The sequence below is a fragment of the Poeciliopsis prolifica genome, unplaced genomic scaffold, assembly GCF_027474105.1.
Source record: "Poeciliopsis prolifica strain line A6 unplaced genomic scaffold, Auburn_PproV2 SCAFFOLD004, whole genome shotgun sequence".
NCBI classification, from domain to species: Eukaryota; Metazoa; Chordata; class Actinopteri; order Cyprinodontiformes; family Poeciliidae; genus Poeciliopsis; species Poeciliopsis prolifica.
The window spans coordinates 15,912,247-15,939,477 of NW_026562379.1; the positions used below are offsets into that span (position 1 = coordinate 15,912,247).

The following is a 27,231-nucleotide window of genomic DNA, read 5'->3' on the forward strand; positions in this document are numbered from 1 at the left end:
AAAACGCAAATAAATGTCTGGAGAAACAACTTGCTGACTAAATAAAATAAATTTAAAGAATAAATAAACAAGTTTTTACAGACTTCACATCTATAATGTTAAAATAAAATAAAGTCGTGCTACGCACGCGGCCGGTGTGTGTCCTGAAATTACATCGCAGGTCAGAATCTGTGGATTTAACTTGAGAAACATTTTATCTCACTAAAACCACAAATTTAAATGTTTTCTGTTGGGATTAGATGTGATTAATGATTTGAAAATTAATCACAGGCAATGTGGTTTTGCAATATCTTGTAAAGCCACATTTTGCTGCAGCTTTAAAAGGTTTTGCAGTTGCAGATTCTGACATTTCTGCCTTTTCTTCTTACTAAAATGCAATTCCTATAAAAGTATTTATTCACCCACTTGATTTGTAATGATCGACAAAATAAAAAATGACTTATAATGACAGAAAATATGGAGCATAAAATAAGTTATTCCATAAATATTAACTGACTTTATTCAGCAGTAGTGGGAGGATTGGGTTTTTAGCCAGATCCGCGAAGATCCCAATAATCAGTGCGACTAAAGATGGATGCATGGATGAGTTTCTCTAGATCTTGCTGAGACATATGTCCTTTAATCTGGAAAATGTTCTTCAGGTGTTAGAAGGCCGACTTTGTAACCGTGTTTATGTGCTGTGAAGGTTCAGATCAGAGTTTGTCATCATACCCAGATTTCTGGCCTGATTGCTGATTTCCAGCTGTGATAGCTGAAGCTGTGTGCTAAGATTGTTCCTCTTTATTTATGCTTTTAAACATAAATCCAAAGTGTTATCAGATCATAGAAGATGTTTCAGTTCTCTGAAGTCGGAGCCACCGGGAGCCTTGTACAAACCCACAAGTCACTCAATGCTCATATTCATTACCTTCAAATCACTCTGAAAAGTCTCAGTTTACCAAATAAGACTTTGGTTTGTCGTTGTTTATCCAGAAGCAACAAATAACAATAAAACGACTAAATGTTTAACTTTTTTGATCTCCATCAGAGTTCAAACGAACCGGACTTTCGTCAGAAAGTAGCCATAGTTTGATTAAAGTGGACTGAACAGGTCTGTTTTATTCTGTTTTTATAAAGTCATGAGAAAAAGTTAATTTGTCGAACAAAGGGGTCCGATGATCCCAGGCGGAGTCTGTATTTATCCGCTGTGGTCACAGGGCTTGTTTGCATCAAAAAAAGCTCCACATGTTCTTTTGCAAGCAGCTCGTCCGTGTCTCGGCTTGCTCCAGCACCAAGTTTGGCTGAAGCTGCACAGAGCGGCCCAGTAAAGCATGTTTTCCTGCTGGAGGCAGACTGGGAATGCAGCCGGCTACTGGTGCGTGTTGACGGGTGAAAACAGGCTGAATGATCCGCAGCCCACGCAGCGTTTGTTGCATTAAAGTCTGGATTCAGAGGAGGATAACGCTCACAGCGGCTCGTCTTGCTGCCGTTTGGCTCCATGGAGCCGCCTCTCCCTCTCCTCCTTCATTTTTGTCTTTCGCAGCGTGGCTCAGCCTTCACACAGCAGCAGGTGTTCACACTTACACATGATATTACATCCCAGTGAGTCAGAACCCAGAGATGAGACGGCTCAATCGCTCGCTAGGTGTGGCACCAAATTTTCCACCCTGCGTGTGTCGGAGTAAAATCTGACCTGGTTCGGCCTCTGAGGAGGTCAGGTAGATATTTAGTCTGATTGATCTGCATCCACCAGGTGAATTAGAGCTCAGGCGGCTCTAACCTGTGCACTGAGGGGGTTTGCTTTAATCAGTGTTAACAATGCAATCAGCCTCTTGATTAGCTAAATGAACCTTAGCGCTGCTCAACGTTAAAACCGATGTTGGTGTTAAATTGGAGCTAAACGCTTCAGATCCAATTTAAGGTCAGAGTTAGCAAGTTACAACGTAGAGAGAAAGATGGAGTAGGGCTGTTGTAGAAGAATATGTCAGTGATGGAGTACTGTATGAAATATTTTTACAATTATCCGAGGAATCGTGTCTCTTTCTCTCTCTTTCTCATTCCTACCGTTCGCTCCAGAACTGTGACGATTCTGACGCCAGAAAACCTGCCGTAGTCCAACCGTCGCGCCGCAAAACTCTGACCTTATTTGTCCACAAAATGCCGAACAATTCACCACCAGAGCAGTTCACAACAACAAATAATGATCCGGGCGGAACACGGTGTGCTACATAATTTAACGAGGCGTCGAGGCAGATGAATTTTCCTCGAGGAATTTTAATAATTGAGATACTCGAAGATGGAGGATCCGTTCATCCTGTCAGCATCTCTCTGATCAATCATCGATCCTAGTTATCCATCTAATTTGTTTATCCATCGATCCATCCATCCAGGATTGTGTTCATTTGGTTCTGATCCATATGTCAGAAACTCAAGGTCTGGAACTTAGACGAAGCAGGAAACTGGCAGCTTTGCCCTTTGACCTCTTCTTCCTCTTCATGCAGCAGAGTGGATCCTCACCATGCAGATCCAGCTCAGATCCATCCAAGAAACTCTCCTGCCATGATCTCTGAATAAAACATTAATATTCTGTAGCTCCTCCAGGCAGTGAAAAGAGTTGAAGTGCAGAAGAATATTTTGTTGTGTTGCTGCTGTGCTACTCAGTGGAGGTCTGTCAGAAAGACCGCCTGTTGCTTTTACTTACCGGAGAGTTAATGAGGTCCAAAACGGCCTCATTAGTCCGGATGGACCTCTGAGAAAAGGGTCAACTTGACCGAATCAAGACAGTGAAGAGGTTTTTGTGGGTCTAGAGGGATAATTAAAGTTATTTGGAGCAAACGGCTTCGTCATGCGTGGGCTGAAACCGGGTGGTTGGTTGGTGTTTCTGGTGACTGTGTGTGTTTGTGGAAAGCAGCTGGTGCAGATGGTGAAGGTTTCCATGTTTCCAGGTTTCTTAATGTCCCTGGTTATCTCATTAGCCGCGCTTCCATAAAGTGCTGGATTATAAAAGGTTGATCGAAAAACTAAATTCAAACGAGCTTCCTCAATTTTGCAAAATAAAAAACAGAGGAAGCTTGCAGCGTGTGAGGGACTCGAACGAGGACAAAAAGGTGTTCAAAGCAGAAAAAGTTCAATTTAAATCTTCCAAAAACAGAGAACAAAGCATCAAGATTTAGTGCAAGAATAAGTCAAACAGGATAAATAACACGTTTGGATAAGGCTTTTAATAGAGCTGGCTGAAAAACGCATCACAATATCAGCGACAGATAATTATCGATTAGTTTATTTGTTAAATATATGAAATGCTGCCAAACTGGTGATGTGACATTTCCCATTTTATCCACAGTTTTCTCTCTATTCTGCTGTTTGTTTGTTTTAATCAGTTATGAGGCACAAACCTGAAACTGCTGCTGCTCAAGTTACTCAGCATGTTGTTGCTAGGTAACCAAAGAATGGACGGGTTGCTAGGCAACTAACGTTTCTTCGCTCGCCTTGAGAGGTTCAGGAGATGAAGTCTTCCAGTACAAATGATCGGACATTTTGTCAGACGTATTACTCATCGTTATTGATCACCTGTCTGATCGCAATACGTATTGTTGATTGATTGTCCGTATTAATTTGATTTCATAGTTTGAAAGGGTGGAAAACTCTCTGGTATGTGGACATATTTGCACCTACCCTTCGGGGTTAATGACGTTGCATCATAATGAGCTAAACTGTATCACTTTCTCTCAGGCCCTGTTTGCTGAGCCTGGCTGGATTTGATGGAAATGTGCTTCAGAAACGGCACCACTGCTACAGTTGTAGTTCAAACGGCCTTGTTTCCAAAGGCTGAGGAGTTTTTAAAAAGGGAGGGTTTTTTTTTGTAGACTTTATTTTAAAGTCAGGTTAAAATCAGACCTCCACTTTTTCCACAAGAGGAGTTAAAATTCTTCGAGCCCAGCTCTTGAGTTTTCACGCTTCGTCGTCATCCTCCTCCAGCCGCCGCCCCTCAAACCGCCCTGTGAAGGACAACACAGGAAGGAGAGCAAACAGGACTGTTTATTTGCTGCTTAATTGGACCTCTTTTAATTGCTGTTTATCTTCCCAGGGTCCATTTTTCTATAACGGAAATATAATCACTGCTTGCGCTTACGCAACGCTGAATTCCGCGAGGGGCAGCGATGGGCAGAGCGAGGACAGAGGAGGGGATTGTTGTGCCTTTTGGACTGAATTCAGCTCTTGATTGTGGATTTTTTCTGAGTGCTGCGTGCTTCTGCAGCTCATCACACACAGCAGCCAACTGCTGATTACGCAGCACTTGTTTTGTCCGTGACGCTGAATCAGGCAGAGAGTTTTGTCCAACGTTTACCAAACCTGGAAGAGCAGAAAACAGTTTGTCCTTGATCATTCCTGCGATGTCTCTCTAAGGGTTTGGAATTTGTTTTGATGATCTGATAGCATTGAGATCAAATGTCTTCCAAACCACTTCCTGTTGTCTTGGGATTCAGAGCCACTTCCCTTTAAAAGTTAATTAGAGACTCAGCAGAAGGTCGAGTGTTTGGCCGCCATGACTTATTGTTCCAGTTGGAAGCTGATGCCAACACATCAGTCTTCTAAAAGCTGATTAGAAATGTCTTTTCTCCTTAAAGAGGATTGAAGAGCCAGAAACCTTGATACTCCTCCTGATTCCTCTCTCATGCAGAGTTCAGTAAACAATGGCAGGGGAGTAATAACAGATTTCCTCCCGCGTTCAAAGGTTAAGATAGTGAGTCGGACAGGATGGAGCAAACCGCTGATCGTAGCAGGTTGCTTTAGGTTGTCAGAGTCACATGTTATTTGGTAAACCGAGACTTTTCTGGGTGATTTCAGAGTAAGACATTAAATATTGCATGTGGGGTTCCACAAAGCTCCATACTCAGCTCACATTTGTTCAAAATGAATATGATCTCAGAAGCTCAGACTATGAAGGACTAATACATAGATTTATATTTAAAAACATGCATTATATAATCTTTACAATGGTCTAAATGCTCTCTTTTTAAAAATTGCTGTTAATTTTTAATTCTGCATCATTAATACCATGTTCCAAATTATTATGCAAATTATCATTTGGAATTTAAGTGTCATAAAATGCAATTTAAATGTCATAAAATGCAATTTTATGACACTTAAATGGCATTTAACATTTTTTTGATGTGCTATTAAATTTACAGATGGTATTGTGTATCACGGCTCTTTGAATCTCTATAATTAATTTCAGAGATCTAGTTGATTAGTTTGTCTGGTGAACTCAATTAAAGGAAATCTACTTAAGAAGGATGTTCCACATTATTAAGCAGGCCACAGGTTTCAACCAATATGGGAAAGAAAAAGAATCTCTGATGACGAAAATCATCAGATAGTGTAGTGCCACATGGCAATGTATGAAAACATTATATATTTAACAAAAACTGAAGCGTTATCATACTGTGAAGAGATTTGTGGCTGATTCAGAACAAAGATGGGTTTGTACAGATAAAGGCATCTTAGACAAATTTATCGTATTAAGAGAGCAGCTGTTAAAATGCCCTTACAAAGCAGCAAACAGTTATTTGAAGCTACTGGTGCCTCTGGAACCTCAAGGTGGAGGATCCTCCGGAGACTCCTCCACCTCTATGAACCAACTATTGGGCTCCGAACCAGAGCTCACAAGCAGAAACGGTCGCAGTGGGCCCAGACGGACATGAAGATTCATTTTTAAACAGACTTGTTCACTGTTGACTGCTGTGCAACCCTGGATGATCCAGATGGAGGCAGTGGTGGATTGGTGGATGGCCACCACATCCCAACAAGGCTGTGATGTCAGCAAGGAGGTGGTGGAGTGATGCTTTGGGCTGAAATCATGGAGAGAGAAAGAGCTGGTCGGCCCCTTCAGAGTCATCGTTATTTGATTGTGCTAAACATTGTGCTGTTATGACATCAATGTTCTTCTGCACTTTTGGGTTGAACAGCTCACACGGAAGTCTGACCCCAATGTCATTTAATTAGTGATATAATGTTACAAAAATACAATTATTGGAAAAAAAATGGAATTGAGCATCAATTTTTTTTAGCTGTTTTCAGTGTTTATTTAAATTCCTTTTAGTTTCTTTCTTTACTTTGGCTATAAAATGTGTAATTTTTGTTTAGCAAGCATGGTAGAGTCCCTCAGAATTGTTGTTTACCTTTAAGGATAATGGATGCGTCCTTTGTGGGGAGACTTTAGTCCCAGGAGAGGCGAACTAGCAGAGCTCTGGCCCAAATACGAATGTCCTGTTTTATGAAACAGTACAAAATGCAGCTATGTTTCCAGCTCTGAGCTGAAACCGAGCAGAAATGAGATCTAGAGAGTTTTGAACACACTGTCTAGGCAGACTTTAATGTCAATTTTGCAAGATGTTCCTGTTTCTTTCCATTTGTGTCCTGTCAGAGCCGCTCTGCTCTCTCAGCACTGCAGCATTGAGCTGCTCCATCATGCGGTTATCTACTGCAGCTGATGAGCTGAATCTGCTTCATCAGGCCTGACTTCTCAGCACAAAACGCTGCCGCTTTCTGTCCAAAAGCGGATAATTACTCAAATCTGTCTGCGTAGGGATGCAAGTTATCAATTAACGACTTAATCTAAAGTTGATTATATCCACTAACATAAAAATCAGTTGAAAAGGACCGTCTTTTTACTATATAAAGGGATACAGTTCTCATAATATACCAAATAAATTACTTTGTTTCAGCTAGTACTAATTGCCTGAATGAACAGAAAATGGTGGTTTAATCATATTATTAAACTTATTCAAATATAGCAAAACAGAAGCACCTCTGATGGTTGAATAAAACCATAAAATATGTAATTAAATTTAAAAAATATATGAAACTGTGAATCCCCAGTGAACAGAGATGTTTTAAATGAAAAGTCTGCGGTTGCTCTTGAAGGAAGGTTAAAACGTCCCTCCACGAAGAGCATTAACACTGAAAACACGTTATTGTTGCAGTTGTTCCTGTTGACATCCTCGCCTTCGTAGCACATCATTCATTTTTGCATCATTCATTCATACTTCGCCATGCGGCTCGGTTGAATGAACGCTATTAAAGGTGATAACTTAAGGAGTCCGTCGAATGTTTATATTTCAAAACAGAACCGCTTAAAGTGCCTTTTCCATCCCAAACCGGACTCTGTTTGGACCGTTGCTCTTTGTTATGCTATAGCCTCGCCGCCATCTTTGATTCTGTCGTAACTGCTCCGCTTAAGGATGACATTTTTTTATAGAATAAACTATGAATCGACAATAATAGCATTGGAAGCTTTTATTTGGTTTATAATGACACTTTCCTCCTCTCTCCGCAGGCTCTTGCTGCCAACGCGGGAACAGGGCTCGGTGCGGTGGAGCCACAGGTCGCCATGTTCTGTGGAAAACTCAACATGCACGTGAACATTCAGACCGGCGGCTGGGAGCCCGACCCGTCAGGAACCAAAAGCTGCGTAGGAACCAAAGAGGGCGTGCTTCAGTACTGTCAGGAGGTGAGTCACAGCGACACAGACACCTAAACAAAGGAAGTGACAAAGCACATTACCGAGGTTAATAAAAAATAAATAAATTAATATTATATTATTTTATTAGGACGTGAGGGAGGATTTATTTGGGTTTGGTCATTAAAGGTTAGTTGTGCATCTAAATACATTACGATATCATTATTCAAAACAGATTTGTGAAAAAAGAAAGCAAATATTACTTAAAACTAACTGACATTTTTAGAATTTAGAACGATGATGATGCATTTCAGTTCAAGATGTCTCTTTATGGAACAATTTTGACAGAGAAAAAAAAAAACAACCCAACTCTCTTTTAGCATTTAAAATAAATCATTATGATGAAGCAATATTGAATATGATGATGTTTTGTTGTGTATTTGAAATATATCAGTGATGGTCTTCTGAGTTGAATAAGCTAATTTCCTTCATTTTTTCTCAGATATAAGTTTGTACTTGTTACATGAACTATTCATATTTATTGAGTGAATTAAATAAAAAAATGAAATGGGGATAAAGATTGATTTCTCACAGAGTGGTACACTGGAAATATTCCATTAATAAAAATTTTTGGAGGGTTTTATGCTGCATTCGGTGCTTGGTTAGGACTCATTTTGCATTACTGTCTCAGTACCGTACAGCCTGGAGGTGAACAGCCTGAGGCTCTACTTAGGTGCCATCTTGCCTTAACAGCAGCCTTTGGCTCTTCATCAGTGCCCCTCGTTTTCCTCTTGACAACACAAATCTACAAGTTTTAGTCCTTAAACATTAATCATAACCATTAGTTCCACTGATGCTAAAGCGCTACGCTAGCATGGTACTTAGCTGAAGCAAATGATAAAGTACAAATTTTAAGTTTACTTTCATTTGTAAGTGGTACTTTGAAACAAAACAAAGTCTGGATCTGTAAAAAAAAAAAAAAAAAAAAAAAAAAAAAAAGAAGCCCATAACAGCTATTTGCACAAAGCTTCTTTTTGGTTGTCATATTTTTAGATGAAAGTTACATTAAAAATTCCTTTAAAGTGTAGAATAAACTAAACAGAAATACATTTTACATCTATTTCCAGTTGGTTGAAGGCATTTTGGTTCAGGTGAGGATCTGGATTAGCTGGAAAGATCGAATACGTTCCTTTTAATTTCATGGTGATTTGTCCTCAGAGACGCCATTAAGCGCTTCCTGGGGGACGGATGTTATTGTAGTGTGTGGCATTTCAATTACCGGAGCCTCTACCTGTCATTTCCTGGGCTTTGCCTGAAATTAAGGAGGTTTTTCTCCAAAACACGGATTTCCTCATTCTTGTCTTGGCCTGCGGATTGTAATCTTGAAGGTTTTTAAGGAGAAAGCGTCCACAGATGCTTCAGTTGTGTTTTATAGATGACATTTTCATGGCATTTAAGGAAAGTGCAAACCTGTGTGCTCTTTCACAGTTGAGCAGAAGCCAAGCTAGTGGGTATAAAGCCCAGATAAAAAGATCTATTAAAGGGGATGAATTATGCTATTATGGTGTCCAAACTTTTTGAAAAAACTTGAAGGCAAAAGTAATTCTGGTTATGTAGGAGCCACTTCTTTGGATTTATTTGGAGCTAAAGCAGCTCCATATAGGCAGAACTGACCAAACTAAAATCTCATTAACTAAGAATGATTTTGTAAAAATTAAAATGTGATTAACATGTTTTGTATAGGCCTATCCTAACTTGTTCAATGAAGCATAATAGATATTCCTTAAAGCTCCAGTCAACCATGATCGTAAGTGTTTAATATCTGCTTCTGTTTCCAACAGATGTATCCAGATCTCAAAATCACCAACGTAGTGGAAGCCAACCAGCCTGTCCGCATTGATAACTGGTGTAAAAAGGAGAAGAAGGTGTGCAAAGGCCACGCCCACATCGTGGTGCCTTACATGTGCTTAGGTAAGCTAGTAAACGCTCCTTTAACTGAGACCCTGCTCCCCTCTGTGCTGAAAACGAAGAGCTTATGAGTCATTTCAGCCTTGGGCAGAGGTGACATTGAGTGATATTGGATTCGGTTCACTAATTCTGGCCTTTAGCTGCAGACTGAGCCGATCCGCGCTGGATGGGGAGTTAATGTCTCCCAGAACGGATGGCTGATGGGGGAAGGATTTTACTGCTGGGGAGGCTTGTTGAGCAATAAAGCACAATCTTATTTGCCCCCTTAGACAGCGGTCATAAACTCACGCTGACACACAGGGTCAGCGGCGGAGGGCTTGCTTTATTGTGTCCCGTACCGCTGTTTGACTGCACTGTCACAAACGACTCCCGTCCTCCACTGTTCCCGGCAGGATCACGATAATCTGCAGCGGCAACATGGCCGTATTCTGCTGCATGAAATATCACATGCAAAGTCGTATGAAGAAAAACGACTGCAGCACGCTGCTTCTCCCTTCTTGGGATGAAGGAATATGAGAAATGGATTCCTGAAAACAAAGACTCTCCCTCCAGCTATAAAAAGAAGAAACATCTTTGTCTGAGCAGTGGTGTCTCCAAGAGGGGGGACAAGGGAGGCCATGTCTCCCATGAAAAATGCTGGATATATATGCATACACACCTCGATTTACAAAATTAGAATATTACAGAAAAAAAACATTTATTTCATTCACTTTATCATTAACGGAAAAGCATTATGTAGGTTAATTACACAGAGATGGAGGTTTGAAAGCCTTCATTTCTTTTAATTATGATGATTTTCTACTTGTAGGTAATGAAAACATGACGTTTAAAATTATAATATTACATCAAACCAATTAAAATGACTTTTTTATTTTATAGAAATATGGATTTAAGGAAAAGTATGTTTAATAGTTTACGAGTTATAATTGTCAACAGGTATATATTAGTCTGACAAACAAGCCTAATCTGAATACTTGTTCTAAATTATTGAAAAACTGTATTTTATAATCATAAACGGCACACACTTGAAAACTGCTGTACAGTAATTATTACCAATCAAAGCTAAAAAACAATCATAGAAAAGGATTATTATCTTTAATCATCCAATATTCTCAATTAATTTTAAGCCAAGTCTGTTTGCGTGTTTATAGAAAAGCCTAACAGAAATGCAATGCCTTCAGCTGCGTGTCTGGCTATTATAAAAACAGGAGACGACAGACTGTCTGACCTAAGGAGGAAATGAAAGGTTCAGAATGTCACATACTTGAGAGAAGCATATGCTGTAACAGTCAGATTCACTTAGTCGTGTTTTACCCATCGGCAAATGGCTTTTTATCTAAAGAAGCCAAGGCAATAACATCAAGCAAAGGCAAAATCATGGCTTTAGTTTTCTTCCCATCCAGTTTTGTAGGTTTTTGGATTTGGCTGCGACACATTTAGAGACACTTATCAGAGCATTTGGGTTCCAGAGTTTTTTTATTTAGCTTTGATCATCTCTAATAATTTGACACAGGTAGCTAAAAAGTTAGCTACACAAACACTGAAGCATTGATCAGAAACATCAGTTCTGCTAACATTAAAGTGCTACACCAACATGGTATTTAGTGGAAGCTAATGCTTAGCTATTGCTAATGCGTTCATTTTAATCAGGTAGATACTAGAAAAATGTCAACAAAGATGTTAAACTTTATTCAGTTGAATGTTTACAAAACAGCTGAGTAAAGTAGTGCACTAGAATTAATCAGGAAAAATAAATTTAGGGCAAGTTAAGAGTGCTAAAAGTTAGCAAGGAAGTGCTAATTAGCTGAGTTATTAGCACAATATCAAATAATATTCAGCATTGTACAGTAATTATAGTTTAATAAGGAAAAACAAAATGCAGAAGCTGACCTTGAATGATCTGACATGATTATGAATCTGTATGAGGATATTGGTTTGAGAAAAATAAAATAAGCTACACAAAATTAGCTCGGTTTAAAATTGATGCACAGTTTCAGTTCCTCCATGTTTTCTCTCCCTAAACAAAATATCCACAAATTCAGATGGTTTTGTTAACATCTGACTGTGAGATGTGACATCACATCACTGTCAGATGTGATGTCAACTGTTCTCCATTAACAGATGATTTTAATTTGTATTTTTAAGACTTGGTTTGTCTGTGATTATCATTTTGATTGGAACAAATCCTTCTGGGTATTGATCATCCTTTAAAGTCTCATTTCAAACAACAAATAATGTGAATAAATTATAAAATATGTTCCTCCGGAAAACACAGTTTTATGGTGAAATCTATATGGTCCAAAGAAACACAATTTGCACAATATGCCTTTATATATTACATTTATAGCGCCACTACTTTTTATTCCCTTGTTTTATGAATTCCTGTTTGATATTGATTTTCTCACAGAAGTCGTTTGTTTTTTTAATTCTCCTTTTAGACCTGTCAAAGGAAAAAGGCATTTAAATAATTCTCTTTTGTGACTAAGCTTGTGGTTTTATAAAGACCAGCCTCCACATTTACAAACCATCAAAAAGGCGGAGTGACGGCGCCGATAACAGATTGGGGCTTGTTTCGGAGCACCGCGCCTGAGGTTATTGCATTCCTCCGTCTCTGTAAATTTCTCTGCACCGAGCGTTAAGCCCTGAATCGTAATAACCTGCGCCAGATAATCATTCACAATCACAGAACTACAAGCCGGGGTGGAAGAGAGGAGAGTAATGGCGTCAGTCGGGACAAAAAATGCTGAAACAGGAAAAACAAAGTTGTGTGTTCGAGCAGGAAGGTGAAACTTGGAGTTTATTAGAAAATATTTCTGTTATGCAACACTGACCTCCAGTTACCTTCGTTTTTTTTTTTTTTCATTACTTTGAATAATCCTGGTGGCGTGATCAGATTTCTGCACAGTCTGTGATGCAATGCAAACAAACACTGTGCAGAAAATTAGAGGAGGAGACTAAATGTTAATATTTACTGTGTTTTATATGAGGAAACGCCAACATGCAAATTATTCTTCCAGCTGCTTTATTTGCTTCCTTCCAAAAGGAGTCTCTTGTTTTGGCTGCTGTTGCTTCTGTTTTTATGTATAAAACAGTTCATTTTTTTTGAAACAATTGTTTCTCTTCCATTGTTTTGACTTTAACATTGACACAGCCTGTAAATTTATTTGCAGTAAACATGGATGTTGCTACAGTATTTGTCCTGTTTCTGATTTGTGTTATTTTATTAGACTTCAAAGTTTCAGATCATAAAACAAATGTAAATATAAAACCAGGAAAACCCCAGGAAGTTTTCAGACTCAACACAGACCTGATCTCCTTCAAGGTCAGATATCTGGGTATACTTGAAATACGACAAAACTGACTTAAAAGTAACTTATCACCAGTAATTATGCTTGTTTTTTAGTGAATAATTTCTTAATATTAATGAAATTGTTTATTTGATTGTTTGACTTTATTGGGTAAAATATCTTGTTGTTGGTGAAATGGCCTGGCAGTGCGCTGTGGAAGAGCTTGGTCGCTTCTTCTTCAGAAAATCTGAATCAGGACTGGCCGTGTTGGGGTCATGTCATGTCTGCAACCTAAAATCCGCCCACAGCGAGCTGGTTGCCCTCCAACTGGGCTATTTTAAAGCTCTTGGCTTCGCTGCTCTTCGTGTCCTGACGATGTTCCGGCCTTAATCAGAAGGATTTCAACCAGCAGCTGCAGTAACCTGCTGTCTCCTGCCTGATAAATACATCATATCCACATTAGAAAGGGTTTTATGCAGTGGGCAGAGGGGAACCGCGCACACCTCCAAATTGCACCAGGGCTGGAATGTGCTGATTCCTGGGAGATGGAAGGATGTTGTTTCATTTAAAGGGGAAATATGATGCAAAATTCACATTTTGCACAACTTGGTTCTTCCATTTGTGTTTCTTCTGCTTCTAACAACAACATAAGAGTTAAAAAAAATCCAACCGTTCCCAAGCTGTTTTTTGGGGGTCTGAAAAATGAACAGTTTCAAAAACCTCTAGATTGTTGAGTCGTTACCTAGCAACCCAGTTTAACTCCAGCATGACTGATCAGCAGGTTTTACCGTTGTATGCCCCGTACAATGGCTGCTGGAAAGGACAAGTGTTTTCCTGTCGTCTTACCATCCAGAAACCACTTGTTGCATTCTTGTTGATTGTGCAGAAGGTTCTACTTCTGCTTTTCACATATGTACTGTTGTGTAATTGCACATCTGCAACCATTTTCACTTGCAAATTTAAACATTGATGACCTGTTATGCTCCCTTGAACAGGTTAGGATAGGTTTGTGAGTTATATAGAACATGTTCATAATTTTTTTTGCATAAAGTCATTCTTACAATGAGAGTTTCAGCCAGTTCAGTTCTGCCAACTTTGAGCTGTTTTAGGACGTCCTGTCACTTTAAATTCAAAGGTGCTGCTGCTGCTGGCCATGCCCCCAACTTTTACGTAAAAATGGCTGCCAACAGATGCGCAATTACACAATTGCACATCTTCAAAAAGCAGAAGTGGGGCCTCCTGCACCACCAACCAACAAGATTATAGCAAATGGTTTTCTTGAAGGAATGTCAACAATAAAATACTCTTCTTTTCCAGCAGCCATTGTGCTTTTTACTCTTAAAGTAATTTTATTATGAAGTATTTTTACTCTTACTTGAATAAAATTTCTGGATTCTCTGCCCACTAAATGAAAAGCAGAAGTGGAGCCTTCTGCACAACCAACATGAATGTAAGTCGACAATAAAACATTTGTCCTTTCCAGTAGCCTTTGTGCAGCAGTAAAACCAGCTGACCAAATGTGTTGGAGTTAAACTTGGGTTGCTAGGTAACGGTGCAGTGCCTGTGGATTGTGAGGTTTATGAAACTGGTCATTTTCCAGGCACCAGAGCACATCAACTCATTTCCATAAAACAACTGGGTGTTTTTTGTTTTTCTTTTTTAGAAGCAGTAGGGACAAAACTGGAAGAAAAAAAAATGTGTAAAATATGAATTTGTCATAATAGGTTCCCTTTCGGTGGTGAAGTGACTTGTGTGCGGCCGATTCCAGGTTTAAATGCTTTCTGTAACTGTACCACGTCCCAGACGGAGAGGAGAAGCAGCTGCTGAGTCCTCTGCTATTTCCAGCGCTCTCCTCTTCCTTACCTACCCTCTCATTTTCCAAAACACTGCTTTTCCCGGCCGCTCTTACCTCCAGCGACGTTCCCGCCGTCCGAGGTTATGGCGAGCCACTAAATGAGCCGGCTCCCAGCCAACTCCACCAACCCTCTGCCATTTTCTCCTCCGTCAAAATGCCAGCCAGGCGTTTAATCTTCATCAGGACCCCCGACTCCACATTTAGATCTGCACGGATTTCAGCCTGAAACTATTCATAGAGAGTCACAAGATGCCTTTCAAGCCATTTATTTCCTCTGGATCTGACTTCCTGCTCCATGAATAAAACATGGCTGAATATAAATCATCAAGCAAATGATATCATTGAGACGCAGGAAGAGTTTAAAAATGTGAAACCGATTTTCTCCGTTGCAGCTAAGCAGATTGGATAATCCCTTTTTTTAGTTTAGGGGTTCACACAGGTGCAGATGTCAAAGGCCGCCTTTTTATTCCACCATAGAGAAAATTAAAGGACGAGGCAGCTATGAATTATTGAATATCCTCATCTCGGCTTCCTTTTTTAACTCCAGCCGGCTGATTTATTGCCTCCAACCCGACCGTGTTTCAGAGGAATGGATTTTCCTGGACAGATCGGTGCAGTGACTAACGGCCGTCTTTCTCTTTCAGTGGGCGAGTTTGTGAGTGACGTCCTGCTGGTTCCAGAGAAGTGCAAGTTCTTCCACAAGGAGCGCATGGACCTGTGCATCAGCCACCAGCAGTGGCACGCCGTGGCCAAGGAGGTGAGGACCGGATCTGCCGCAGGATTACCGCCGTCTGTACAAATTCCCTGGTCACGCTTTGGTTGGAGGAGACGTTTATACGGTTCTTACTGACTGAGTCTTAAACGTCTTGGTCAAAAATTCAGCAGGATTACACAATTAAATCCTTTCTAAGCATCTTCTAAGATGATTTTTGAAACGTTTGAACTGAATTAATATTTAGGACGGTTCATAAGAATCAGCGGTCAAGTTTTCTGACTGATCTTTAAAAAGATTCTGATTGTTTTTATCTGAAATGTGGCTGAAAATAGCAAGAAAGTCACTGAGTTGGTAAAAGTAGAGTGAATATTGTCACTACTTCAACTTATCTTTACTTTAAGTAAAGTAAAAAGTATCTGTCCATAAAATTGCTCGAGTGAAAAAGTATTTGATAAACAGCTTACTGAGTAACTGATCAAATTTAATATTATATAAAATTAAATGGAAATTTTGATATTTTCCAATTCAGTTTATTTCAGTAACTAAATTACATTTACTTGAGTAACTATTTTGAAAAAATAAATAAATAAACTTTCAGGAGTATTTTTACTACGCTGTGCTTTGAGTAATTTTATTATAAAGTATTTTTACTCTTATTTGAGTAAAATCTCTGGATTTTCTACACACTGAATGAAAAACAAACATGTTTGAACCAAGAATTCACCAGATGCAGACTTGCAGTTTCTGTTAAAGTTTCATAAGTTTTTTATTGGAAATTATTTCTTTTGTCTCATTTTGTTAGTTTTTGTTTCTTATCTGAATTATTGTAATTTTGGTCCTTAAAATACCAAAATCTCCACTTAACTTTATATGTTGACTGTGAAATTTTTAAATTACTGATATTTTTTACCAAATACCTTTTTATTATTACTCTGCTCCCATCTTGCATTAGAAACTAGACTAAAATTACTTTGTAAGACTTTATGGTTTTTTTTAATGAAGATTATGCCAAATATTTGATCTCAAGCCCAGTAAATCCTTAAAAACATCCATAATACGGTTATTTAAAAAAATATATTCCCTCCTCCTCTGTGCGTGTGTTTGATCAGACATCCTCACATTTCAGCCTATAATCAGATTAGCGCTGCGGCTGCTAATCCCCCTCAGGAGGCTGCAGAGTTAGTTTGACCGTAACTGAAGCTCTCCTCAAACATTTCCTCACCTTCTAGATTCTCCATTTCCTTCTGCGCTGTGGACGTCTAATGCAAACTGTCAGCCGATATGAAACGTTTCCAGTGGAGAAAATGTGAGAAACGTCTTGGAAAACAAAGGGTGTTGTTTCTCAAGCTGAGATGTTAAACGGGGCGGCTAATCCGTCTCTGCGCTGGTGGAGTTTCAAGCCGAGTTGGTATCCGATACCTTCCAGCTGCTGCAGGATGGAAGCGTTTGGGGAAAAGCAGGTCGCCTGCAGGACAGCGTGACTTTGGGAAAATGTGGAACGCCTCGCCCAAACTCTAAATTTTACCACAGTACAACCACAAACTTAAAAGTATTTCACTGGGATTTCCAACGAAATACCAACAGAAATTAGTTTCTCAGTGTGAACTAAAGACGCACAGATTAACTTTTTGTACTTCTGATATCTGAATTGATTTGAAACATTAAAACATAAATCTACTGAATTACAAACTTATTTGATAATTCATTTGATAGCTCTGCACCAACATAGCTCACTTAAATGCACCAATATTTTAATTTGTTTGGTAAAACTTGTAAAAACAACTTTGATTTGTCCAGTTAGTTAATTGGTAGTAAATCGACCAACTTAAAATAGATAATAAAGAAACTGAAACTGACAAAAAAGCAGGATGGCTACTTTACAAAAATAAAGTGCTACAAACTTTCTTTGAACTGGCCCAGAAAGTTAAATTAGAATTAGAATATAATGCAAAATAAATAATCAAACATAGAATTGGACTGAATAGATCTGCTGGATATCTGATCTGGAATCTTTTGTCAAATTCATGGGTTACGGATAAAACTATAGAAAATTTTCAAGCATGTTTATTAGATATATATAAAAATCCAGCATCCAGAGTTGGGAAATGTGTTTTTATTAGAGACTCAGCCAGAAGATCGGCGGCTGAGTTGGGCAAATACGCCAGCAGCTGATTAGCAGTACTCACTTTTCATTTTGCGTTTTTGCTAGTTTTGACAGCATTTAACATACTTAGCTGCTGCTAAATTGATTTTAATATAAACAGATCATTAATAAATTTGTAAATGAGGAGAGTCTCGCCGCATTTACGTTTGAGGTTTTTCTGTTTTTTTGTTTCACGTTTCATCAACTTACATGGAAGTTACAACCAAACACGTCAATATTCAGATTCTATCAGTGTTTAAAATTCCACTTAGCGCACTTAGCTTCCCCTAGCTAAGTTATAAAGCTGCTACTTCTCAACACATGATCCTTTTTATAAACTTTCAGTTGAATAAAGTTCAACATTTATGCTGAAGTTTTGGTTTTTGACTGTTGAGAATTTTTCAAGTTGTCATATGTTTATGGTCATGCTCTTATTTTGAAGTGAGAAAAGACTGTTTATATAGCAGTTCTGTCTCCTGTCTGCATGTTCTGTTTTATTTCCACCCAATGACTTTATGTCACTGGTTTTACAAAAGATAAATGTCAAAATTAAATTGGTAATTAAATTGTTTAAATTAAATTGTTCTTTCAAGGGCAGATGGAATTTGAATTAGTGCTTTAGCATTAGCGTCCATTGAAAACTATGTTTGTTTAGCGCTTTAGCGTGAGCAGAGCTAATGTTTATGATTGGTGTGTTAGGGTTAGCGCAGCTAGCTTTTTAGGCGGCGGTGCTCAGCTGTGGTACTCGGGTGGGAGAATCTGCTGACAGGAAGCTGCTTTGTGTGACCCTGTCAGGCCTGCTCCAGGAGCTCCATGGTACTCCATAGCTACGGCATGCTGCTGCCCTGCGACATCGACAAGTTCCACGGCACTGAGTACGTCTGCTGCCCCGCCTCCCGCTTCGCAGAGTCCGCCGCCCCGGCCCTGCCCTCCCAGGAGGAAGATGATGACGAAGACGAGCACGTGGAGGATGAGGACGTTGCACTGGGTGATGGTGAGCCTCTGGAGGAAAGGTGAGCAGATCTTTGAAACTTCCTGCAACAAGAGAAACCTTCTGGTTGTATTGTGTGAGTTTAGTCTATTTATTTCTTAGTATTTTCTCACCTGATTATTCAGTAGATTTGGTTCGTTTGGGGGGCAAATTTACAACATTTATTACATTTTCAGATGCTGCGACCCAAACCCTTTGAAACACCTGTTCCCCTCCTCGCCTGTGGGGGCGCTGCACTTATAACCACTGAAGGAACCAACTTGAAAACCTCTGTAGAAGTCACTGAGTGGCATCGGATTTTAGCAGTTTTAGGATTTCAACAAGCCATTTCTCCTGCTAGTGTTACACTCATGCATTTGGTTTGGTTGTATTTACCCACAATGCCCTGTGCTGTAGTCCACTTCCTGTTTGTTTTTTTCACATGTGTTCTCTTAAAACAAAGAATGAGGTTTGTAGGTGGACTAGAGTTCACTTTTTTTGTTTGCATCAGAGTTCGGTTCACACCTCACCAAGTGAGCCAGACTGCTCCAAAACCAGGAAGTGGTCTGCAGCCCAGGGCATTCTGGGTAAATACAACCAAAACAAAAGAGTCTAGTGCCACCAGAATACATTTTATCAAAGACAAAAAAGAAATCCTACAACCACTAAAATTTGATGCTACTCTATTTTTGTTCACGTTTTATGAAGCAGGAAGTTGCGCTCAGTTTCTTCTTCAGAGGTTTTTTGTGTCGTTTCCTTCAGTGGGTTTTTGTGCAGAGCCCCCGGCGGCCAGGAGGGGAACAAGTTTTTTACTTCTTCTGTATCGTTAGACAGAGAGCAGTGTGAAAGTGAACCGCAGCAGCTGAAAATGTAATAAATGTTGCAACTTTGGTCCCTAATAGAACCAAGTCTACCAGACTATCAGGTGTGAAAACTCTCTGACTCAGGGATTCTTTCATCCAGTTCTCAAAAGCTACGTTTAGGTAGCTGATGCTACTTTTCCGCAACACCTGAGTCAAATGAACAGCTCAACACCAGTTCTCTGCAGAGTTGAATGATCTGCGGATGAGGAAATTCATCCATTTTATTCAGATCTGTTGGAGCATCTAAAACTTAAAGTGTTGCAGCTCTTGAGGACAGAACCGGAGCACCTCTGCTCTAAATCATTTACTTCCCCTGTTGCAACCTCTCCAGGTTGTTTTCTCTCAGCTCAAGGATGTAAAGGCTTCCAGACTACTTGTACAAACATTTTTTTAACGAACGGGTTGCTCTCAGGAGCTCAGTGAATTCAAGCACGGCAGTGTGAGAGGATGCCACCTGTGCAGCAAGTCGAAACATTCGGCGATCAACTGTTAGTGGTATCAGCAAACAGGAACAACAGAAACTCAGTCAAGGAGAAATAATGGCGAGCTAAAGCATGCTGAGCTGCTCAGTGTGCAGAAATCAGCTGTACCAGCCAGACAAAGAAAAGCTTTTTAATTACTGCTCCACATATATTGCTTCTTCAGCAAATAGCCTTATTTATGAGTTTGTATACTCTAATTAGCTGTCAATCAAATACTAAATCAGTTGGAGATTATCTCAATAATAGGAAGATGCAATTTTATATTTTGTAGATTTGATCTAAAGAAGTATGTTTTTTCTTTTCTTTTTTAAATTGGATTAATCAATTTTTCATTTAACCACTTTGGTATGTTAGAAATACATTAAGAAGTGTAAATAAGCAAATAATTAAAGTCCTTTTTATAAGAAGAAAATAAACATTTTATTGCCTGAGAGGGAAAAATACAGCATTCCTTTAGGAAAACTGAACGAAATAGTTGACAATTATTTCAATAATCTATGAATCATGATTAATCGTTTCAGCCTTGAATCACGATTTTAAAAAAAGTGATATGATGAAAGATGCAATAAATCCCCACCACAACATTTCTGACAGTTTTTACCAAGTGTAATGGTTAACAGGAGGAAGAACTGAAGTTCAAGCAAACAGATTGAAGTTTTTCCATTCAAACGCAATATTAATGTGTTTACTGGTCAGTTTAGGCCATATTTCTAATACTGAAAGGCCTCTTTTCTAAAATATAAGGTTTTTGGAAATTTTTTTACATGTACGTTACCTGTAATATTAAGTTTTATATTCTTTTTCATAGGACACAAACTTATGTGCAAAATGCCAGACGCAAAACAAAATAACCAGCTGTAGTTTTTACTGGTAATTATTGTTTTTACAGGTTTTTTTGAAAGAACAGTAATTTAGCAGAACTGGTCATTTAAGACAACTGAAAATCTGAATTGTCAGGAACAAACAGTAAACATGTCAAGGATGGATTGTAAATTACTTAAAGCAAGTTTATTTCAGGAGACTGCATCCTTCCACCCAGAAAGTCATTTGGTATGAGATGTTTTACATTTTTACATGGATAATAAGCATATTTTATATATGTAGGTGCACTGTGCCACCGCAAAGGGGAAAATAACACAAAAAAAGTCTTGAAGAACAACAAAAAGACACTTTTTCTCGCTCTCTGTGTTGGCTGCGCTACACTTAGACCCATATCCATGGAAACTGACAACAGCGCCACTTTACCTATCAGAAAATATAGTCAAACATTTCCCTCACAAAGGACAGAACATTCAAGCCACCACAGTTTTGTTTTTAGCCTTGATGTTTATTTCTCTTTATTATTAAGTGATCGCTATGGTAGATTAGCTACGGCTGCTATTAGCTAAGCTAACACAGTGGTGGTAGAGCAGCTAATTCAAACACTTTCTCTACAGATTATTTGTCAGAGTTGGTGTTTAGGCTGCCTTTTTCGTTTTTTTAACTGAACGAAAACAGATTTCCACATCACATCTATAAGTTACGGTTGTCATAGTCAAGCTAGCATAGCTGACCTACTTCCCTCTCCTTTGCTATTTTATTCAAAACTTTTTCCTGACCTTGTCGTCTAGTCATCATAGCGTAGCAAAGTACACTTTTCTTTTTTTATATATCGGGTGTCCATTAAGATTTAGTGTTAAGTTGACAACTTAAAAGCTAAAACCAATGCTAATTGATGTTAGCTAGCAGTTTGTTGCCTTCCTGTAAGGGATCCATATGTTAAAGGTTTTAATGCAGCTGCAGGTCATGCTTCTGAAAAAAAAGACAGATTTATGTTGTTTTTAAATGCAAATTAAAATTTGTTTCTAGCTAACTGCACAAGTCTCTGTTGTGCTTAAACACAACACCCTGTGTTTATACAAAAATACTGGCTGAGGTCGGTGGGATCGTTGATATGAGGTACCATTAAATGTATTTTAAAAAGGTTTTGTTGTAAAAGGAAGGTATGCGTCAATGTTTTGGAAGAAGGCACTAATTGTCTTATGTCATCTTTCTCATTTCAGTGTGACTAAAGCTAATAAGGAACCAATTCAGAAGGAAGACGTTGTGGACGAAGATGAAGATGAGGAGGAGGAGGAGGAGGAGGAGGAGGACGATGAGGACGAGTACCGCGACGTCTTCGAGGATGAAGAGGCAAAAATGAACGCAGAGGAAGAAGAAGAAGCAGCAGAAGAAGAAAAAGAAGAAAGCAGCAAACTACCAAAGAAAATTAAACAGAGCCAATCTCCTTTTCATGAGGGTGAGTAATATTTTCTTTAGTAATATATTACTCTGCATTCAAATTATTAGAAATATTATTATTTACTTCAATTTACAACTCATCAGCATCCAGATCATTTTATTTAAGGGTCATCTCACCTTAAAGTCGCCACGCTGTTCATAGCACTCCTGCAAAAAACTTTAGAAATCAATCAGGTATTGTGGAGATTAACTATCGGATCAGGAAAAACCATGTTAGTAATCAATTATTGTTTTGATTATTCAGACGATTAATCGATTAAACTGTTTTTTAAAAATGGCAGGTACTACAGATTTTTTAAATATATTTTTAAATATATATGTATATAAATAAATATATTTTTTGTACAGTTTTAGCTTTTAGATTTTTTTGTTTTTTTCCCGTCAGTGTGTGTACTCAGATTAACGATTAATCGTTTCAGTCGTGGGCTCTATCTGCTCCTTACCGAGTGAGACGGGTACCTGTCGCGCATACTTTCCTCGATGGTACTTCGACACGGAGAAGCGCAGCTGTCAGCCATTTGTGTACGGTGGTTGCCGCGGCAACCCAAACAATTTCCTAACATGGCTTGAATGCGTCAACATATGCGTTCTCAAAAGTAAGTCTGATGTGACAGAGGCCTGCGTGGCTGAGCCGTCCGCTCTCTGCCCGCCGGCCTGAAAATCGATCAGCACCGCTTTGATTGAGCTTTTCTCCAATTAAGCGAAACCTCTTCACCGCTGAAATCATCTCACAATTTTATTTTGATTTATCTTCACTTGCCTGTCGTGACTTAAAGGGAACCTGTTTTGCAAAATTCACATTTTATATGTTTGTTGTCCTTCCATTTTGTCTTTACTGCTTCTAAAAATAGCCCAAGCACTTAACACCCAAAAAAAAAAAAAAAAAAAAACATCTTTTTTTTTTTTTTTGGCAATAATTTTATGCCAAAACAATGAAATTATTTCAGAAACCTCCAGATTACTGAGTTACAATGCTTTGTTACCTAGCAACCCAAGTTGAGCTCCAGAACCTTTGTTCAGCAGGTTTTTCTGCAGGACGCAAAATACAATGGCTGCTGGAAAACACAAGTGTCTTGTTGTTGGCTCATCATCCAGAAACCTCTTGCTGCATTCTTTTTTAGCTGTGCAGGAGGCTCCACTAATGCTTTTCAAAGGTGAAGGATTGTATTAATTACACTTCTGTTTGCAGCCAGTTTCACGTTAATTTGTGGGCGTGGCCAGCAGCAGATTGTTTGGATTTAAAGTGACAGGATGCTCAAAGCAGGCAGAACTAAGCAGACTAAAATATTTGTGCAAAAAAAAAAGTTATGAATATGTTTTGTATAGGCCATAGCTCTATCCTAAGCTATTGAAGGTCACTTTTAAAGCCCAAAGTCTAACAAAAATAACTTAACAACTAAAAATGATTTCAGATTAATCAGTTCATGTTTTTCATAAAATACTGCTTTGTATTTTGCTCCTTTTTTCTAAACAGTTTAATGTCTGTATATAAATAAATGTCATGAGGACAAGTTGAAAAGAGATGAAACTTTCCTACATTAGGAAATTATTTGTTTAGATTATTTTAAAGAAAAATATAATTTATATTTGACTAATTATATATAGTAATAATAATAATAATAATATAATTAGTCAGTGACTGTTTGTCTTCTGTTATTGATGCTGTTTTTCCAGCTGGTAGAAAAAACCTAGAAGAAAAAAACGTTATTTTTTGTGTGGAAATGCCAGAACTCTGTTCCCGTTGCTCATCGGGTCACAGCTTGATATTAACAATGTTTTTCTTTTTCTGCTTTTATTCCGTGCGTGCACGCTCATGTTTCTGTCTCCATATTTGTGCTTGACGTTTCTTCATGCTTCTTCGTTCGTCTTCCCACAGAGTTTATTTTGAGAAACCCGGCAGGATGTTTTTGTTTTGTTGTTTTTTATTGTCTCGGAGATTCGCTTCCATCATCCAGGAACCTTTCCAACTGGATTTCCTGACATTAAAAAAAAAAAAACCCAGGCTAACATAAGGAGATGAAGTCGGAGCAGGAAGCTGGAGTTTGTCTTTGTTTTGATGCTGCAGCGGCATGATAAGGTTTCCCTCCTGCTGCTTTGTAGACTCCTAGTTAGACGATTCAGTGAGGAAACTAAAAAAAATAAAAACTAAAACAGGCCACCCGGTTTCACCCAGCTGTCAAACATGGAGTCAAACCTGTCAGCTGAAAGCCGAGGAGGGAAAATTGAAACGGAAAGACTGTCAGATTCCCTCAGATATCTGAGCCTCGCTGTGGGAAGAGGAACAAACCTTCGAGTAACAAACCTTCCTCCTGTTCCAGCTCCTTTCTCTCCTGCTGCGCCTCGACTCTTTGTCTCTTTTCATTTGATCGTCTCACTAATTCCTACTTTACTTTTATAGTCTTTGAGCCTGCGGCCTGGTCCGACGATGTGGACGTCTACTTCGAGACGCCGGCGGACGACAAGGAGCACGGCCGCTTCCAGAAAGCCAAGGAGCAGCTGGAGGTCCGGCACCGGAACCGCATGGAGAGGGTGAGCGGCCAGAATCTGCTCCTCTTATTCTCTAGTTACATTCACTTGAGTAACTTTTTTGGAAAAAAAATATTTTTAGGGGTAATTTTACTTTTACTCGAGTACTTTTATCATGAAGTTCTTCTACTTGAGTAAAATGTTTAGATTTTTCTACCCACTGAATGAAAAACAAAACAAACACACACCTGCAGCTTTTATTAAAGTTTCATTTAAAGAAACTGATTTGGAAACATTATTTGCCTGATTTTGTTATTTTTTGTTACTTACATGAATTATTGTCATTTTGGTCCAAATTTTCCACTTAACTTTGTATTTTGATGTATTTTAAATATGAAATGGCTGATAATTTAATCAGTTACTTCTACCAAATATTTTTTTACTCTTATTTGACTAATTTCTTGGATGACTACTTTTTACTTTTACTTGAGTAATGTTGAAGTATTTTTGGCCCTGGATAAATTACAGTGGCACATTGTGATTTCAGCCGGTTTATACCAGGTTTTGGTCCGATAGTTTACTACGTCGTGGTGTTTTTTGTTCTTTTCACCTGGAGAAAAGTTAAATTGTTGTCCTGTTTGTCTCTTGCAGGTAAGGAAAGAATGGGAAGAGGCAGATCGGCAGGCCAGGAACATTCCCCGGGCGGAGAGACAGACCCTGGTCCAGGTAAACCCTGGTCTCTTTGTTTGGAAGAGACTCAACAGGCCTGTAATCATCCTTGTCTCCAGCTGCTCTATCTTTACTCGTCCGAGTCTGAATTAGGACAGAAATGAGTCTCCCTGGAGGACAGAAACTGAGACCTACATTTTTATTTCCTCAATAAAAATAAAACGAGTGCCACTCTGCGTCGTTTTGTTTTCAGCACTTCCAGGCGATGGTGGAGTCGCTGGAGGAGGAGGCAGCCAGCGAGAAGCAGCAGCTGGTGGAGACTCACCTGGCCCGGGTGGAGGCCATGCTGAACGACCGCCGCCGCGTCGCCCTGGAGAACTACCTGGCCGCCCTGCAGGCCGACCCCCCCAGGGTCGGTGCAGATCCACTAATTACCACCATTAATGACACAACGACAAGTTTTAAAGCTACATTTATCAGAGTAAAAGTCTTAATTTTGAGTTTAAAAGTCACATTTACAAGAGTAAAAATCTTAATTTCTTTTCATAAAGTCGTATTTATGAGACTAAGTATCATAATTTCAACTTTCTAGGGTTATGATTATGAGACTATAAAATTCGCTGGAGCAAACCTGCTTCTCTCATAATTAATATTTTAAAACACTTCATGACTTTTTGTTGGACTTTTATTTTTTTTTATGGCAGTAATGGACTTCCATAGATATCTGAGTGAGAGCAGTGATTTTATCCAGATTTGCGGTCGGTTGTTTTAAGTATTTGTTGCCGGCTTTCAGCTCATCTTCCTGTTTCTTAGCATGAGCTCAGACCAGGCTTTGGGTTCAGGAAGTGGGAAGCTGGTTCTGATGGTGTTGGCCCGTCGCTCTGTGTCTGTTTCAGCCTCACCGCATCATGCAAGCGCTGAAGAAGTACGTCCGCGCTGAGAACAAGGACCGGCAGCACACCGTGCGCCACTACCAGCACGTCTTGGCGGTGGACCCAGAGAAAGCCGCGCAGATGAAGTCTCAGGTCGGTGTTTCCATCCTGCTGGCCGTCGCTAACGGCAATGCCAAAATGGCCGATTCTGAGCGTCGGGTTTCATCATGAGGAGAAATTTAGTGTGACGTTTTTGAGATCTCGCTGTGAGGAGGAAAAGCAACCAAACAGATCCAAACGGATCCAAACAGAACCAAACAGAACCAAACGGAGCTTCAGTTGGTTTCACTCTAATGGTGATCAACACAAAGTTTATCCTCAACATTCAGCAGGAACCATCCATCCATCCATCATTCCATCCATCCATCCATCCATCCAACCAACCATCCACCCAACCATCCATCCATCCATCCATCCATCCATCCATCCATCCATCCATCCATCCATCCATCCATCCATCCATCCATCCATCCATCCATCCAACCAGAGGTTGGGTGGATGGGGGTAGAAAAATCTAAACATTTTACTCAAGTAGAAGAACTTCATGATAAAAGTACTCAAGTAAAAGTATGGATCCATCCATCCATCCATCCATCCATCCATCCATCCACCCATCCACCCAACCATCCATCCATCCATCCATCCATCCACCCATCCACCCAACCATCCATCCATCCACCCATCCACCCAACCATCCATCCATCCATCCATCCATCCATCCATCCACCCATCCACCCATCCACCCATCCACCCAACCATCCATCCATCCATCCACCCATCCACCCAACCACCCATCCACCCATCCATCCATCCCATCCATCCATCCATCCACCATCCATCCACCCAACCATCCACCCAACCATCCATCCATCCACCCAACCATCCATCCATCCATCCACCCATCCACCCAACCATCCATCCATCCATCCATCCACCCAACCATCCATCCATCCATCCACCCATCCATCCATCCACCCAACCATCCATCCATCCATCCATCCACCCATCCATCCACCATCCATCCACCCAACCATCCATCCATCCATCCACCCAACCATCCATCCATCCATCCACCCATCCATCCATCCATCCATCCACCATCCATCCATCCACCCAACCATCCACCCATCCATCCATCCATCCACCCACCCAACCATCCA

The 27,231-nt window shown here is 39.6% G+C and overlaps 1 protein-coding gene across 5 annotated transcripts in view; it reads left to right on the forward strand.

Annotated features, from left to right (window-relative positions):
- The window catches only part of aplp2 (amyloid beta (A4) precursor-like protein 2), a 66,782-nt gene that overhangs the window by 23,986 nt on the left and 15,565 nt on the right, over positions 1–27,231 (forward strand). For 4 of the 5 annotated variants that reach the window (XM_055028017.1, XM_055028014.1, XM_055028018.1 and 1 more), the window contains exons 2-11: positions 7,319–7,492; positions 9,283–9,412; positions 15,196–15,308; positions 18,205–18,422; positions 21,767–22,002; positions 22,424–22,600; positions 24,403–24,533; positions 25,122–25,196; positions 25,393–25,551; positions 26,036–26,164. In XM_055028017.1, the coding sequence (XP_054883992.1) occupies positions 7,319–7,492; positions 9,283–9,412; positions 15,196–15,308; positions 18,205–18,422; positions 21,767–22,002; positions 22,424–22,600; positions 24,403–24,533; positions 25,122–25,196; positions 25,393–25,551; positions 26,036–26,164 (1,542 nt within the window). The remainder of the gene's footprint in view (positions 1–7,318; positions 7,493–9,282; positions 9,413–15,195; positions 15,309–18,204; positions 18,423–21,766; positions 22,003–22,423; positions 22,601–24,402; positions 24,534–25,121; positions 25,197–25,392; positions 25,552–26,035; positions 26,165–27,231) is intronic. The other variant, XM_055028019.1, reaches the window with a different exon arrangement.